We start from the raw sequence: 15,245 nt of genomic DNA, 5'->3' as shown, positions 1-15,245 counted from the left end.
CTGTGTTTTTCTAACAAATGTTGTGCCACTGATATCTGAGCACTAGGTAAATTGACAGTCTTATATGCTAGTAAGATCCTTAATTGCTAGTGAGAAAGGATGAAATCCTGAATGTGGATTTTGGCAGATAAGTACAGGAGGAACTTATTCCTCATTATTTTTTTCTTAAGTGTACTTGCATTTAAAAACGTCTTCCTATGCTTTTTACTAGGTCAGTAAAGTAAAAGCAATGGCTGATGTCACTAAGCCTTTATTCACCCAATAAACTTCTGTTTTTAAGATGAGATTCACTCTTTGTTATTGAGATTGGAAGAATTTCCAGTTTGGCTTATCACAGAGCAGAATGAAAGTCTGAACTTTCCAACTCCCTGCTTCACACACTTAGGGGTGGAAACAGAAGTGCCTATTTTTCATTTCATGTTTTATGTTAATTATTATACCCACCCTGGTGGCGAATGCAATTATATGTGACACAGAGCCAGGGCCTCGCCTGCATCCAGGTTTTGAGAGATGTCAGTTACTATTTGAATCAGAAATATTCTTGAAACAGCAAGAACCAAATGCTAAGTCCAGAGACAGTAAATGGTCTGGGATAAAAAGCTCAGTGTCTGAGAAGAGCCAGCTGCTCTGAAAAGGAAACCAGAACAACCAGCATGCACAGCAGGGAAGAAGATGTTTGCTGCTGGAGCTGCCCCAAAGGCACCAGTAAGATGTGCTGGAGACACCTACAGCTTGTGCAGCAGGTGGAAAATGGGGGCTCAATTCCCCTCCCAGGTTAGGTCATTCTCCCATGGGAGTGCCTAAAACTGCTGATATGAGAGGGGTGTTTTCCCCTCTTCTTGCTGAACGTGTGCTACCAAACAACTACGAGGATAGAGTTGGGGTGCTCACCTCCAAAAGCGAAGCCCTAGTTCTGTACTTACTCCCAGCTGGTGCATGCATTTTATCATCTTGTTTAGTGTAAAATATATAATCCAGCCTGGAGAGATGACCTTGAACTTGTTTTTCCCCACTCTTTGCAAGGCCACAGGGCTGTGTCCCATCTCATATTTTCAGTTTCTAAGTAATGTATCTTCAACTATTTTCTGTTCCTTAGCACTGATTTAACAGAAAAGATGAAGAAACACCCGAAGTTGCTCTTGTAGGGGGAGTACTTGCAGTGGCATGCCTAAGCCCTTATTTTAAAAGAAGTGATGAACCTGGTGGAGCCACAGTTTTAACTGCAAAACCTCAAACATCCTTTGAGCTGGAATTTGGAAACCTAAATCTGTTGGGCTGCAGGAATCCTAGTCTGCCCATTATAGGTCTAAATTACAAAATCCAGGAATAGAGTTTCAGCTGTGGAAAAGGGATGCTCTTACGGAGTTCAAAATTATTTAAAGCAAATCTGAAGACTATTGGTTTAAGGTTTATAACCAGAGGAAAACAGATTTCTGAGAAAGAGTGACATATATGGTTTCTAACTACTTATCTATTTACCTATTTTAAAATAGTTTGAGCAAACCTGTCAACTGGTGTTGGTGTGTCAACCTGGGCACATGTAAGAAGTGGATAATGTTTCCAAGAATGTCAAATTACTTTGGTGAAGGTGAAGAAACTTCATGAGATTTTCAAAAGCATGTCAGCAGTTTGGGCACCCAATTTTGATTCGGGAATTTTAGTCTAATTGAAACACTGAGTCTCACTGGGATCAGGCTTTTAGCATCCATCTTACTATGCAAATGGGACATGAGAGCCTAAATTACTCTTGTGACTCTATTCTTGAAGGGATGTGCCCTGGGCACTAATCTGTAAATTATTCATGGTTCCTCTAGCTGGTTTGGCTACTTGAATCCAATCTGGGATGGCACAGACTGACACTCTACATAGGGCCTAAATTTTCTACTGTATTTTACAACTTTATAACTTTCCTATTTAAACTAAGGATCAGAAAACAATTGGCCATCAATATTCCTGATTGTACTTAGACGTCAGGCTTTATGAGTCTTAATATGACTGTAAGGATCCACGGAGACGTATTGTCAACTTTACTTTTTTCTGTTATTCCACTTAGCAATGATTAAGATCCGTTCCATGAGATACAGATGATAATTTCCCATCTTTTATCACAGCATGAAATTGCTATTTAGGGCTCTTTTGTCCAGTTCATCTTTATTTCATACAAGATAACTGAGAAGACCTCCTAGTTTGCTTTTAACATCAAAATGATTGTCAGCTTAAAAAAAAAAAAGATAGAAGAGAGAAAATTGAAGTGAGAAATCAACTCATAACCTTTTTCTATGAATGCCACGCTCCTGTGAAAAGGACTGAACTTTCTTAATGCTTCATTTTTAACAGAAAGCATGACAAAAAGTTCCTATCAGTATTTAAACTGCTAAGATTTGTCAAACACAAATGGGAAAATAGTGTTTAAATAGCAGTCTCATTTTGTCTATAATGATTATGGGAGGGTTTTTCTGCAAAGAGGACTTGGCAATAATAGATCATCTTTGCACTGAGTGACAGGAATTCTTTACCGCGGCCAGTGATTTCAGGTAGAGCACAAACGTATGCCCGTATCTGGTCAGAGCTGGCAAAGGTGAACTCTGTCTGTGGCGTAAATAAACAGCGTGAATGCCGCCAGCGTTTAAATCGCAGCGCTTGGTGTGCAGCTCCCACCTCCAGCTCCCACTCCGCGCTGCCCTGCCCTGCCCGGGGGCTTCCTATCTCCCAGCTCCGGGGGCCAGGCAGCACTGTCTGCGCTCTCTCCTCCGTCACCCGTGCATGGGTACAGCCAGCTGCCCTGCAGCAGCTCCTTGGCCTCCTGTCATCTGATAATCTGTGACTCCGTGCATCAGGGGTGAAGGTACGTGAGAGGGTTGTGGTTTCACACTTGTTGCCCTGTGTTAGAAAATATTAGCTTGCTTGCCCTTGATTTTTTCCAACAGTATCAACTGGCCTAAAAAAAAAAATAAAAAAAAAAAAAATAATAATAATAATAAATTATTTCTCCCTGAAATTTTTTCAATAAAAAGGTACAGCAGACAAGTGGGTCAAAATAAGATGTCCAAATTGCCCCTGAGAGACAGTCACACAGGAAGAGTGGGAGCTGGTAGGTTACCTTAATCTGTGACAGCAAGAAAGAGTATGTCCAGCTATTGTTGTTGCGCGCCCTGAAATGAAATATTGATTGATCCTGGCCAACAGCCAAACACCCACCCAGCCTCTTGCTCACTCTCCTCACCTATGTGATTGAGAGAAAATAGAAGGAAGGCAAGAAGACTCATGGATTGAGATAATGATATTTCACGGTTGCATGGCAAGACAAATGCCATAAACCCAAATGTCTCCCCCTTCTCTTTCTTTCCCCAAACTTTTATTGCTAAGCACAATGTGATAGGGCATGGAATATCCCCTTCATCAGCTGGGGACAGCTGTCCTGGCTATGTCCCCTCCCAGCCTCTTGCCCACCCTCAGCCTACTTGCTGGGGATGGGGATGGCGATGGGAGAGAGAAAGTCTTGACACTTTGCAAGCACTGTCCAGCAATAGCCAAAACATTAGTGTTATCAACTGTGTTTTATCCACAAATGCAAAATACTATGAGGAAAGTTAACTCCATGCATCACATGCCTGGATATGCATGTTCTGAGGTGATGGTTTGTGTTTGACATGATATCTGGACTGTCTCTTCCACAGGTGAACTGATGTTTTTAATTTACCATATGTGAACCCATCATATCTTCAGAGAAGTCAGGAGAACTACTGTGGATAGTCAGTATGCGATAAAACTTAGGTCCTCATATTAATACTATGCTATAATAACAAGTATACTTATTGTTCTACTTGAAGATATCCTGTGGGAATATGGCTTGCTGTACATGGAAGATTTGAATGCAATGTATTACCTGTTAAACATTTTTTCCTAGAGTCAATCAAACAATTTTTGATAGAACAATCTTCTCTGAATGTGTTTCAACAAAATTAGAATGTGTTAGAGGATAGGCAGATTTCAAATACATTATAACTGCAGAACTGTTAAATAATTTACTTCAACTGTTCCATCTTTTGAAACATTTAGTTCAAGATCTGTTACAGTAGTTTTTTAATTATTATGATATTCAATTATTATATTACATCAGATAACAACACATCAGCTGGTATCTAGTGTGATAATTTGCTCATACCTAGGCAGGTGTTTTCAAGGTTATCTTGATGTCTACTAATCAAATGTTTTGAAAACTTACTTTCACAGAAATGCATCGAATTTTTAACTTTTCATCACAATTCAGAGCAAAGCATATCTAAATACATTGGACTGCCTGTTTTTCTGACTAGCAATTTATTACTGCGGAACATTCACAGTCAGTCAATAACATCATTTTCTACAGTTTTTTCTTTCTCATACTTTGGAATTTGCCCTGGGTGCTACAGCATAAGTCAATTACAGTGCACAAATGTAACTCTCTTTGGTTTCCCTGGGAAACTGAAATGGCAGAAAAAAATGTCAGAGTTCAGGAAAAGAAAACCAATCTAGCACACTTCTGTTTCGCCTGTAGAGATTTTGTATTATCTTAACAGCAGTTATCACAGAATCACATTGTGCTTTTTACCAGCTTTGTCTGAAAACTGTACAAGCACAGATAAATCTGTTTCTAGTCAGGATGACATTAAATTGAAATGAAGGTAAAAACAAATTAATTTTTGTCTGTTATGGGTGCGTATGGTACCAAATGCAACAAGACTTTACCAGATTTGTTTTTGTTGATGTCATTAGTAAACTGTTTGCAGAGATCTAAGGGTTTTCCTGCCAAATTCTATGTTAAAAACACAGGAAATTGGTACTTATTTGAGTGTTTGATGTGGAAAACCTGTCTGTGCCATCTCTGAACAGAGTGTGTCAAGGTCCTTGCTACCTCTGGGAATGATGGTGGGGAACAGACCACAAATCTACAACTTTAGTACAGAAAATAATGACACAAATGGCAAATGATTCGTCTTGCCACGGTTGGCAGACATTCTTGTGCTGGAAAGAACTCAAATCTTCCTGGAAAATGTACCAAGATAAGGCTATTTCTAGCTTTGCATCCTCTGTGAATCACTTAATATCTGTGCGTTTCTTTTCTAGGGTCCACAAAACCAGTAAGATATTGACAAATTGGATGGCTGACAGATTGAAGGAATTCATAAAAGGGAATTCAGAATTAAAAAGAAGCTTTGAGGGAAATGGTTTGTGAATATAAGTAAAATGATATTGTGTCTTAATGCTGACTAAGATGAAATATGAAATACAAATGTGTAAAATCCCACTAAGGTCATGGGACTCATAAAAAAAACCATCAGGAGGACACTTTCACCCCTTCCCCAAAGAAGAGACACAGCCAGCCCCAGCTGCCCAGCAAGGCTAGCAGGGATCTGGATGTGCCTCTTCCCTCCCCTAGCACTGCATGCACTCAGCAGCCATGATTTTGAAAGTTATGACTCCTTTAGGTGACTTCTCTTCCCGTCTGGTGTGGGGTTTTAAACTGCTGCTTTGGTCATACAGCAATGAGGCTGCATTCGTTCCATCATGCTTTTTAAAGCAGGTCTAGGCCTGCGCTAAAGAATGCAGAAGTAGTACCTTGGCAAGGTAGAATGGAATGAAATTTTTACAGGCAAAATACACACTGAATGTAAGGAAACTGAACAGAGGCACTAAGCTGCATACAGCCTCCCCTCAACAAGTGATTAAAGTAACAGTTCTTGGCTCCTGTAACTTAGCTTCTTATAAAAGGCATATTTAAATGTTCTTCCTGTGGTCCAGCTTTGAAAGCGCTCCTCTAAACAAATTACAACACTTTTTAAAAATCTGATGAGTCCCACAGTCAAGAAATCTGACTATGACAAGGCAGCTGGTATGCTGGTGCGTCTTTCACATCCCAAAGTCAATCACAATCTCCCTTTTATTTTTCTTGGTACTAAATATGTCTCCTGTGGTCCGTAGGACTTATAAACCATGTTTTGTGTTTGTACAACACTGTGTCTGTGCAGCACTTAAAAAATGGAAGACTCATCCATTATTCCAGATCCTAAAGTAATATAAAAAATAACTACCCAAACCAGATTAAGCAAAATGATAACAAATTTAGCTGAGGAGGAGTTCATTTTCAACCAGACGTCTAAAAGACTTTTAGGTCAACTTCTCTACTTCTAGTTTCAGGAGAGAATTTCTCACTCTTTTCACATCAGAAAGGAGGAGAATAAGTTACTTTGCACAGAACTCTTAGCTGTATTTAGGTTCTGTGGTTGGAAAAGATCCAGCAGATAATCCTGCCTCCATCCTGCTGCCTTGCAATATTCACAACTGTCCCTACTGAATCTAGCTAATGTAATTGTTGAAAGGAAGGAGTAAAACAAGCCTGGATGAATTATATATGCCTTTCCCCTCTGAGCTTATCTTCTCATTTCTAAACTCAATCCACTGCTCCACATGTCTAAGTGAGAATGAAGTTTATGGCAGCATCTCCACTGCTGACATTCTCATAAATACTGAGGTGCCCCAGCTGAGGTACACTCACAAAGAAAGACAGACCATCTATGCAACAGTTTCATCAAAGGGCTAAAGATTTCTATATAGTATGTGTCCATCAGTTAACTCTTAACAGGACTGAATATCAAAGTTAGGCCCTGCTGATAAGTATAAGTATTTCCCACGGTTAGAGCAAAGCAGAATTAAAACGACATGTGCTCTGGGTCTGTTTCTTTTGACTGGAAAGGAAATGGGCTGAGATTTGCTTTTGTTGTCAGTCTGAAACAAGGTTTATGGTAGCCTTGTACAACAAGAACTTGGTGTTTCCAGATCTAAAAAAGCAATTAATGGATAATACAACTTTTTATTGATAACTAATCAATAGTTAGTTGATTAACTAACACCCCCCCCCCCATCTATTAGGAAATGTAAAATCAGACAGGTCTGCATTTTGTCCTGTAAACAAAGCAATGTAGGGACATATTTATGAATAAATCTTTACCTCTGTTGCCAATATTTTTTGTGTGAACTTACTTGAGATGTAAATATTTAATGCTTCTTTTCTCTGCATTACTATTTATTTTTCTGTGTGGGAGTAAAGGCATCCTTCAATACTGTGGACCAGGTAAATAATGTATTACTTAGTCATGAAAAATGCCAGAGGAAAATAAATGAGAGGATATCTTACCTTTGGTCATCACAATGCCTGCAAGAGTTTTGTGGCGTGCATGCATGGAAGTGAAATTATCTGTCAGCTCCCGGAACTTCTGTGCAACCATTTGGTATACGGAGTCGGCAAAATCCTGAAAGACACAGTCAGAAAGAATGTTTTCACTTCTTTGATTGAGGAGCCTGGGCGTTTCTGCAGATTAGTCACCTGCTGTCAACTGTTGAGAGGTTCCTTTTAGAATTAGACACCACCTACCCAAGCAAAGATGAAAGGAGTATCTCTCTGTCAACTACCCACATCACCCTCAGAAAAGGCCAAATTAACTGAATTAAAGCTAGAGACCCGTATTGACTAGGATTAGTGGTAAAGGGAGAAGATTTCAAGGTTGACTTTTTTTCAGCCTCCTAGACGTTGGTCCAGGATCAGTTCTCAGGAAATTTGTTGGTCCTTAATGGATTTTATTAGTATCGAGCTGAAGAGGCGGACGTGTGTCCCACCAAACCGCTTATTTCCAGGAGCCCACTGAAAATTTCCATTAGCCCACTGAAGCCTGAGAGCTGAGCTGAGGTCTGGGTTATAGGTAAGGACCATCTGTTTCTGCATTCAAGGTGAGTTTTTAATGACTCGCAGCTACTGAGGTAAAACAGTCAGCTCAGGAATCTGGGCTATGTTTAATGTTGTCAGAGGAGTACCATGGTCTGTCTTGCTTCCAGCTTGACAGCCATTGGGAGGAAGGGAAGGGGAACCTCTGCTTGTACATCCTACCGAAGGTGTTGCTTGCATGAGTTCATTGGTGTGCAGTAGTGCTGAGGGACTGGTCTCCTCCTGAGCATGTCAGCTTTGTTGGAAGGTCAAATTTTCCCATGGACTGGGCTCTAGAGACTGTGTGGTCTGAACCCTCATGTCTGAGTGAGTCCAGTCACCAGGGAAAGCCCTGGGAAGCTGGTTACTGAAGCCAAGCAGGGTAAAAGGTCTAAAAAGTGAATTCTGCAGACTGCATATGGCTGAATGTGAACTGAAACCAGCTCTGGTGCTCCTGAGAATGCCACTACTTGGACCGTTTCCCTGCTGCAGCATTTAGTATCTTTTCATTTACTTAATCTCTGCACTTTGTTTGGCACAGAGCCTTTCAAGCATACATTAGAGATAAGTCAGAGGAACGCTGTTTGTGAGCATGAGTTGTTCTTAAAGTGCTTTGCAAGTCTGAACATAAAAAAGTAAGATCCAAAGGATTTTTTTTTTTTTTTTCCTGAGCCATATGATTTCTTGTGGGAAACCAAGCTGTACCTACAAATCCTTCCAGGAGCAGTTCCTGGGGGCTGGACCTTACTCTGGGTTGCTGACAGAAGACCTCCTGGCATACTGTAATCTGGTTAGCACCCACTGCTCACGTCTTTATTAGCAAAAGTGGCTCAACCAAGCAACAATTCCAGTTTTTCTCTTGCTGTTGGGCTAAGCTACCTGGGGAAGGTCCCGGTAAAACAGGCCCCCTTGAATTCACCTAGTTTCTTTAAGTGGGCTCATGGCACACATGGAGGAGACGCTGAGTCTGATACTCAGCCTCCCTCACCCTGAAAGATCCACAGCCATGCAGGAGTAAGGAAATGTATTTAAGAAGATCATATCCATTCTTTTTCTCCCAAAACTGTTAATGGTGATGAAAACATGTTGGCGAAAACACAGTATTTTAAACTGGGAGAACACACAGCTATTTTTCAGAGGAAAGCAGATTCTAATTCACAAATATTATCAGTAATACTACTGCCACTGAGAGCCTCTACAGGCTGTATACCATATGTTTCTACAGTTTGTTGCAAAAGTCAGCTTAATTTTTAAACATTATTATAGCAAATATAAAAAATCCAATTAAATAAAACATAACAACAATTAGGCAACCCCCTTTTCATAAAACCTGGAATATTTTTTCCATGTGCAATGCTTGTAAGTGATTGCAATATGCTCAAATACATGGAGGATAGGCTTTCTCTGAAACAATAATTTTTCTTTGTTTTGCTAAATGCAGCTTTCCAAGGTATTGCTCTGGGAACAAACCATTTGCCCAAAAAGACAGTTTAATATAACATGAAATAAAATATGCTGGCTTGTTGCAAAAGAAGGAAAGAAGCACATAAACCCTTTCTGGAAGATGCATGCAAAATTCTACACTAGAATTAAATGAAAACTAAGAAAAATTATCAAGAACAGTTTGACAGTTTCTAAATGGAATTTCAATTTGACCGCATTTATAACTCTTCTAATCTAATTGTCCACAACCACCATGTGAGCAAGGTTTTGCTCATACAGTGCTTCTGAAGGATGAATTTTGGGTCAATTCTCATTTGTCAAGCATCAAGGCACCCTTGTGATATAAATGCAATTATAGTTGCTTTACAGATGAATGAGTGAAGGCACTAAAAGGGTGAGGGACTGGTCCAGGGGAATAGCGCGGAGCTGGGCACAACCAGGTGTTCTGATTTCCTGATGCTCTGGTTAAGTGCTCAGCGCTGGAACACTGCCTGTCTTTCATAATATGAAAGTTTGTTTCTAAACTTGTTTTCCCTACTGAAGAGTGACTTCATCCATAACGGAAAACTAAAGAGTATTTGCAGGACTGATATAACTGGGCCCCATATGGTGGACTGAAAATCTGATCAGCTTTATTTAGACTAGAAAGAAAGCAAAAAAAAAAAAAAAAAAGAGTATCTCAATAAAACTATCTACACCACCATTTAAAAAAGGAATCAAATCATAAATTTCATCTCCTGCAGTACTGCAGTCCAATCCATGCCTGCATTTCTAGCGTACCCTCCAAATCTGCATCCCAGGGCATTTTGCGCTCATTAAGAGTTAATTAGCTTAGAGGCACATACAATTCCTAAAAGAATCATTTAAAAAATGCTAAATAGAACAAATAACTTCTAACTTTGGATTTAGAAATCCCCACAGTCAGAGCTTTCTTTACTTCATTTGGCAGTAGGTTCCAAAGCCAGAGAGCAAAGAGACTCACTAAAGGCAAAATAACGACATGACTTCAGATAACATTTAGGGACGATAAGGAATTCGGCATTTGCTGATCTCAAGGAGTGACCTGGGACATTAAAGAACAGCAAATCCATTAAATGTGAAGCCTCTTAGCTAAAATAAGTCAGGCGAGTATTTTTGGTCTTGAATCCATTGCCTGAAAGGATGCCATTGAAATTAATAGAAGCAGAGGAGTGGCATACATGAATACATGTAGGATGCAGGAAAAACAGCCAGAAACATAGGGTCTAAGCTGAGAGGTCATTTACAGGCTGTGATATTGCCCCAACTTTCCAAATGGATATTCCAAAGTACAATGGAAAGGAGGAAAGGGAGCAGTCTCTTTTTGCAGATGGTGAAAAATAAGAAGTCAATACATGCACAGCTCAGCCCTGTAATGAATTTGATACCCTGACAGATTTGCATGTAATGCAGCATAATTGCAGGGCCTTGAATAATCTGTCCCTGAAAGCTGGCTCAGTGGCAGAGCTGGGTATGGGGCTAGTTCCCTCACCCATACCCATAAGTTACAAGAGGTGCAGAGTGTTGCCTTCCTCTCTAACACACACCAGAGCAGCTATTTGGCCTGATTCATTCATGTGCGCTGAAATCATTGACAGCGTTTCTGCCTATATAGAGTCTTTAGACTGGATTTCAATGTTTTTACAGAGACAAAACTGGTTACAAATATATCTAATGCATACCGGACTGATATGGTGGAGATAAGAGTTGGTACATTTACCCCTGCTCTGTTTAGAACCATAAATTTCATTCCAGAGATTTTCTTGCTTTACTATTAAACCATAATCCTAGGATACTAAAAGATACATATCCAGATGATCATTCCTGATGGGATATAAACCAGAAAAGTTCAACTACTGATGGCCATTGTGAGCCTGGTTGAACTTTTGGGATACAGGCTAGACTATGTTATCTGCCATCAGAAATAACTTAAAAACCATACACAAAAGAAAGCATTCTTTTGTTATTCTCTATTATCAAAACAATTAATCTCAGAGAAAAGTTGTGTTTGGTGATATCACAGTTCCTACTGCCAGATATGAGTGAAAATAAAAGTCTCCATCTGGAGTAAATACAACAGCCAAATACATCTTGGCAGCTTCTGAACGAATATCAGGTTGGTAGTAGAAAAAGGGAAAATTTCAGAAGATGGGGAAAAAAGAAGAGTAGAAACTTTCTTTGTGAAAGAAAAATTCAGTGCAATTAATACAGGTGCATGCAATTGCACTGATCACATAATGGCAGAAAAATGGCAGCTTGGGGCAGGGGGACAGGGCAGGAGAAAATAAAAAGATACAGACAGTCAGAACTCTGAAAATTTTTACCAAGACACACAGGAGAATAAGTGCTCAAATACCGCTTGAGTGCTGGACCTAGGGCTGGCTTATGTTTGGGTCTTAAATCTCCTTGGAAAATGGGTCTGAAGCAAAATGCCACTGAAGCCAGTGGAAGTATGCCTGACTGAAAGATGCTCCAGTTAAGGCTCAACCAGCAAGGATGGGAGTTCAAACATGCCCGTGCCCTGGCCAGGCAGGGTGAGCTCGACCATGCCAGCTTTGCCTGCATATTGGAAGGAAAAAACATGACTCTGGGGAAGAACTGACCTTCCAGGTGCTGAGTTTCTTTCAAATCCCCTGCTCTCGTTCGCCTGCTATCAAAATCTTAGCTTTCACAGGTCTCACTTAGATGTTTCTGTAGAAACAATATTTGTCTCACAGGCAATTTCTTTGAGATGAAAACTTTGCTCAGTCTTACTAATACAGTGAGTGGTATGAGTAAGGCAAACAAGACTGTTAGACCCACACCAAGGGGCAAATCTCAGTTCCACTCAAACCATGCACATTGCCTAAATGCTTACTGTCACTGGTAGAAGCAACAGTTACTTGTTCAGCTGCCTGGCAGAAGAAAGAAAACAGATAACACTAAACTTTTCACTGTGAAAAAAGACTGAGATCCTGCAGTACTTAATAAGCTATATTTTAACACATACAAGGAGGCTGGAAAAATGAAAAATAGATGTCATTACTACTAAAACTGCACTGTGTTGTCTGAAGTATTCATCTGTCCTTGATTACTATATCAAATTACTTGTGTTCTTCACAAAGGAAAATCAAAATTTAGATCATATCACTACATAACCAAAAACTTTTAGTCATTTCTTAGGACTAATATTTCAAATGGTATAAATAATTAAATGTGTTCAAGTTTGCAATGGGAGTCTTCAGGGTAAAACTGACATTCAACAGGAGTAGTAAGGATATTAAAATCAATAGATTATAAAGAAGAAAGCCTTTAGTAAACATTTTCTATTGAAATCCTGTCTTAGGGTTTATAGGGTTGAAATACCAAAAAGGTTAGATTTGCATATGGATGGGAAGAAATATTCTCCTATACAGATATCACCAAGGGCGCTGCTTCTCCTGTCTACCAAGTACTTTATTTTCCAGAAAATTACTGACATTTGGGGGGTAAATGTTGAACACTATGAAAGGGGACAGGGTTGAATTAAGTTCACAACTTCCTTCACAGCTAAAAGGAGATGGACACCTCATTCTTTTTACCGGCTCAGGGGGAAACAGGCACTTGTTGACAGTGGGAGTTTGTATTTTTTCCTGTGGGGAAATCTCACTGTCTAAATGGGAGGGGAGAAAAATACAGCACAAAGAATATCAATCCTGAAGCGCTGCTCCTGGTCAGGGTGTGTAGCAAATTGCTACACAACACACTTTTTCCCAGGCTTGTAAATAAGTTTGCTGTAGCTAGTTGGAGATTCATCGCTCAGTGATTGTACCCCCGAGCCAATGAATTAGTCAGGCTCTTCCCAGGTACTACATCATCTTCAAGATGCAGCCTGGAGAAGAGAAATAGCCGAGGGTCGTGGGCTGCCCTTCACCATCAGTCTTCTAGCACCAATTTAACGCCAGGAGCTCCCCCAGCATGGTGGAAAGGGCTGAACGAGGACCTAGAGGAACGGACGGGCCGGGGTGAGCTGTGCAAGGGAGGAGGGCAGCGGGTCACGGGCAGCGGGTTGCAGGCTGGGTTCATTCCTTGCCCTGCTTCCTGGGACCCTCAGTGCAAACCACTTGCTTTGCCATGAGTTTTTTTGCTTTTACCTTCTCCAGAGGTAAAAGGGGACAATTTTTACCCACCTCGCGAGGGAACTGTGAGGCAAATGGCACTGATGGTGGGGAGAGTCTCCAAGCAGGGTCATGCAAGGACTTCTGCAGCCAGACTGGAGGCTGCAGTCCACAGCCCCTCATAACTCAGCCTTCCTTCAACATGCACAGGCATTTACAGAGTATTACTCAAAGAACAAGGCACTGCCAGGGAATTCATTGTGGTTCTTTCCTTGAGATGCGCAGTAATTATTTCTCTCTGATCATAACTCCTACAGTATTGATCATTATGTCTGGTTTTGGCTTATCCCTCAGGGCCGGCGTATATGGGCTTTGTTTTACCTTAGATGGACGTGGTTTTATTTTCTCTGGCTATATGTTTTCATTTCAGCTGACCGTGTTCGTATATCCTGTGTATATCCTGATTCAGAGAGGTCTTCTCATTCATGCTTCTCAGAGGGGATTGGGCATGTGCTGCACAGGCAGCACCTCGGTGCACATTTCCACATTGAGCTTCTAATGAAAACTCCAGTAACACACTTCTGACACTGAATATCCTCACGTTTTTTTAATCAAGATTGATGGGGAAGATGAACCGCTCCTATTGATTCAGTCAAAAGAATCAGTTTCACCAACCCCCCAATCTGTTCATAGTCCTATTACAAATGTTTTAGCTACATATGATGCTGAGCTACCACAATGAATTCCTTATTTCTGTAATCGTCTAATGTCCCAACTTTGCTCTGCATTCATGAAGGCTCCTCAGTGTCTCGGCTGACCTCAGCTGACTTGGCCAACTCATCCACACTGTGCAGTGGGCTCCTGGGCTCAGAGCGATTATTTGCTGGCTATTTCCCTCTCCTCCCCTCACCCTGGCTGGAGGCTGATTGCTCTGCTAATTTCCCAGGCCCCACAAAACATATTTGCCTCCACACCATTGCTTATATCATTAGTGATCATTTACTAAATATCAGCACTGTGATGGCTGCCGTATGAGGCACACTTTGAGGATAGTCCCCGTGTGGCAGACAGAAGAATGACAAAATACGCCAAAAGACCCCAGAATGGGAGTCAGAATAGAAAATTCCTTCTCCCACCCATTTGGTTTTTGGGTTTCCCAGTAAACCTAAGGCTTTATGAAAATGATAGCCACCACCCATGCTGGGGTTGGGAGGATACAGCATGCACGGAGGAATTAAGATGAGACAAAGGTGGAATGGGAGGGTTAGTTAAGGTCCATCCTTGGTGAATCTCAGCACCTTTATGCCTGGGAGATTTCCCAGTGGCTTCTTTAGGTTTTAAATTTGACCTTGTTCTAATGAATGCGAGGTTGGCTAAAAACCATTTTATCAGATTTTGATGAATTGTTCATATATCCAGCATATTCTCCAGCAATGATTAAAGGCTGCAGTAGGCTTCTCACTTGTGATGTTTCTTGAGTGGCTAAATGCAAGCTGAAAGTCCTTCACTGCATCTGAAACTTTTTTACTAGGTGTCATGGTTTAACCCTAGCTGGCAGCTAAACCCTACGCAGCTGCTCACTCACTCCCCACTGGTGGGATGGGGGAGAGAATCAGAAGACTAAAAGTGAGAAAACTTGTGGGTTGAGATAAAGACAGTTTAATGGGCAAAGCAAAAGCCACGCACGCAAAGCAAAGCAAAACAAGGAATTCATTCACCACTTCCCATGGCAGGCAGGTGTTCAGCCATCTCCAGGACAGCAGGGCTCCATCACACCTAACGGTGACTTGGGAAGACAAACGCCATCACTCCGAACGTCCCCCCTTCCTTCTTCTTCCCCCAGCTTTATATACTGAGCATGACGCCATATGGTCTGGGATATCCCTTGGGTCAGTGGGGGTCAGCTGTCCCAGCTGTGTCCCCTCCCAACTCCTTGTGCCCCCCCAGCCTCCTCGCTGGTGGGGTGGGGT

At 41.1% G+C, this 15,245-nt stretch overlaps 1 protein-coding gene across 1 annotated transcript in view; it reads right to left on the bottom strand.

Annotated features, from left to right (window-relative positions):
• ADARB2 (adenosine deaminase RNA specific B2 (inactive)) overlaps nt 1–15,245 on the bottom strand; it is a 325,303-nt gene that overhangs the window by 57,869 nt on the left and 252,189 nt on the right. The window contains exon 4 of the mRNA XM_030010080.2: nt 7,175–7,289. Coding sequence (XP_029865940.1) covers nt 7,175–7,289 — 115 coding nt within the window. The remainder of the gene's footprint in view (nt 1–7,174; nt 7,290–15,245) is intronic.

This window comes from Aquila chrysaetos, chromosome 3 (assembly GCF_900496995.4).
Source record: "Aquila chrysaetos chrysaetos chromosome 3, bAquChr1.4, whole genome shotgun sequence".
NCBI lineage: Eukaryota > Metazoa > Chordata > Aves > Accipitriformes > Accipitridae > Aquila > Aquila chrysaetos.
Note: the sequence above shows the minus strand (reverse complement) of the source record. Positions and strands in the feature narration are given on the sequence as shown.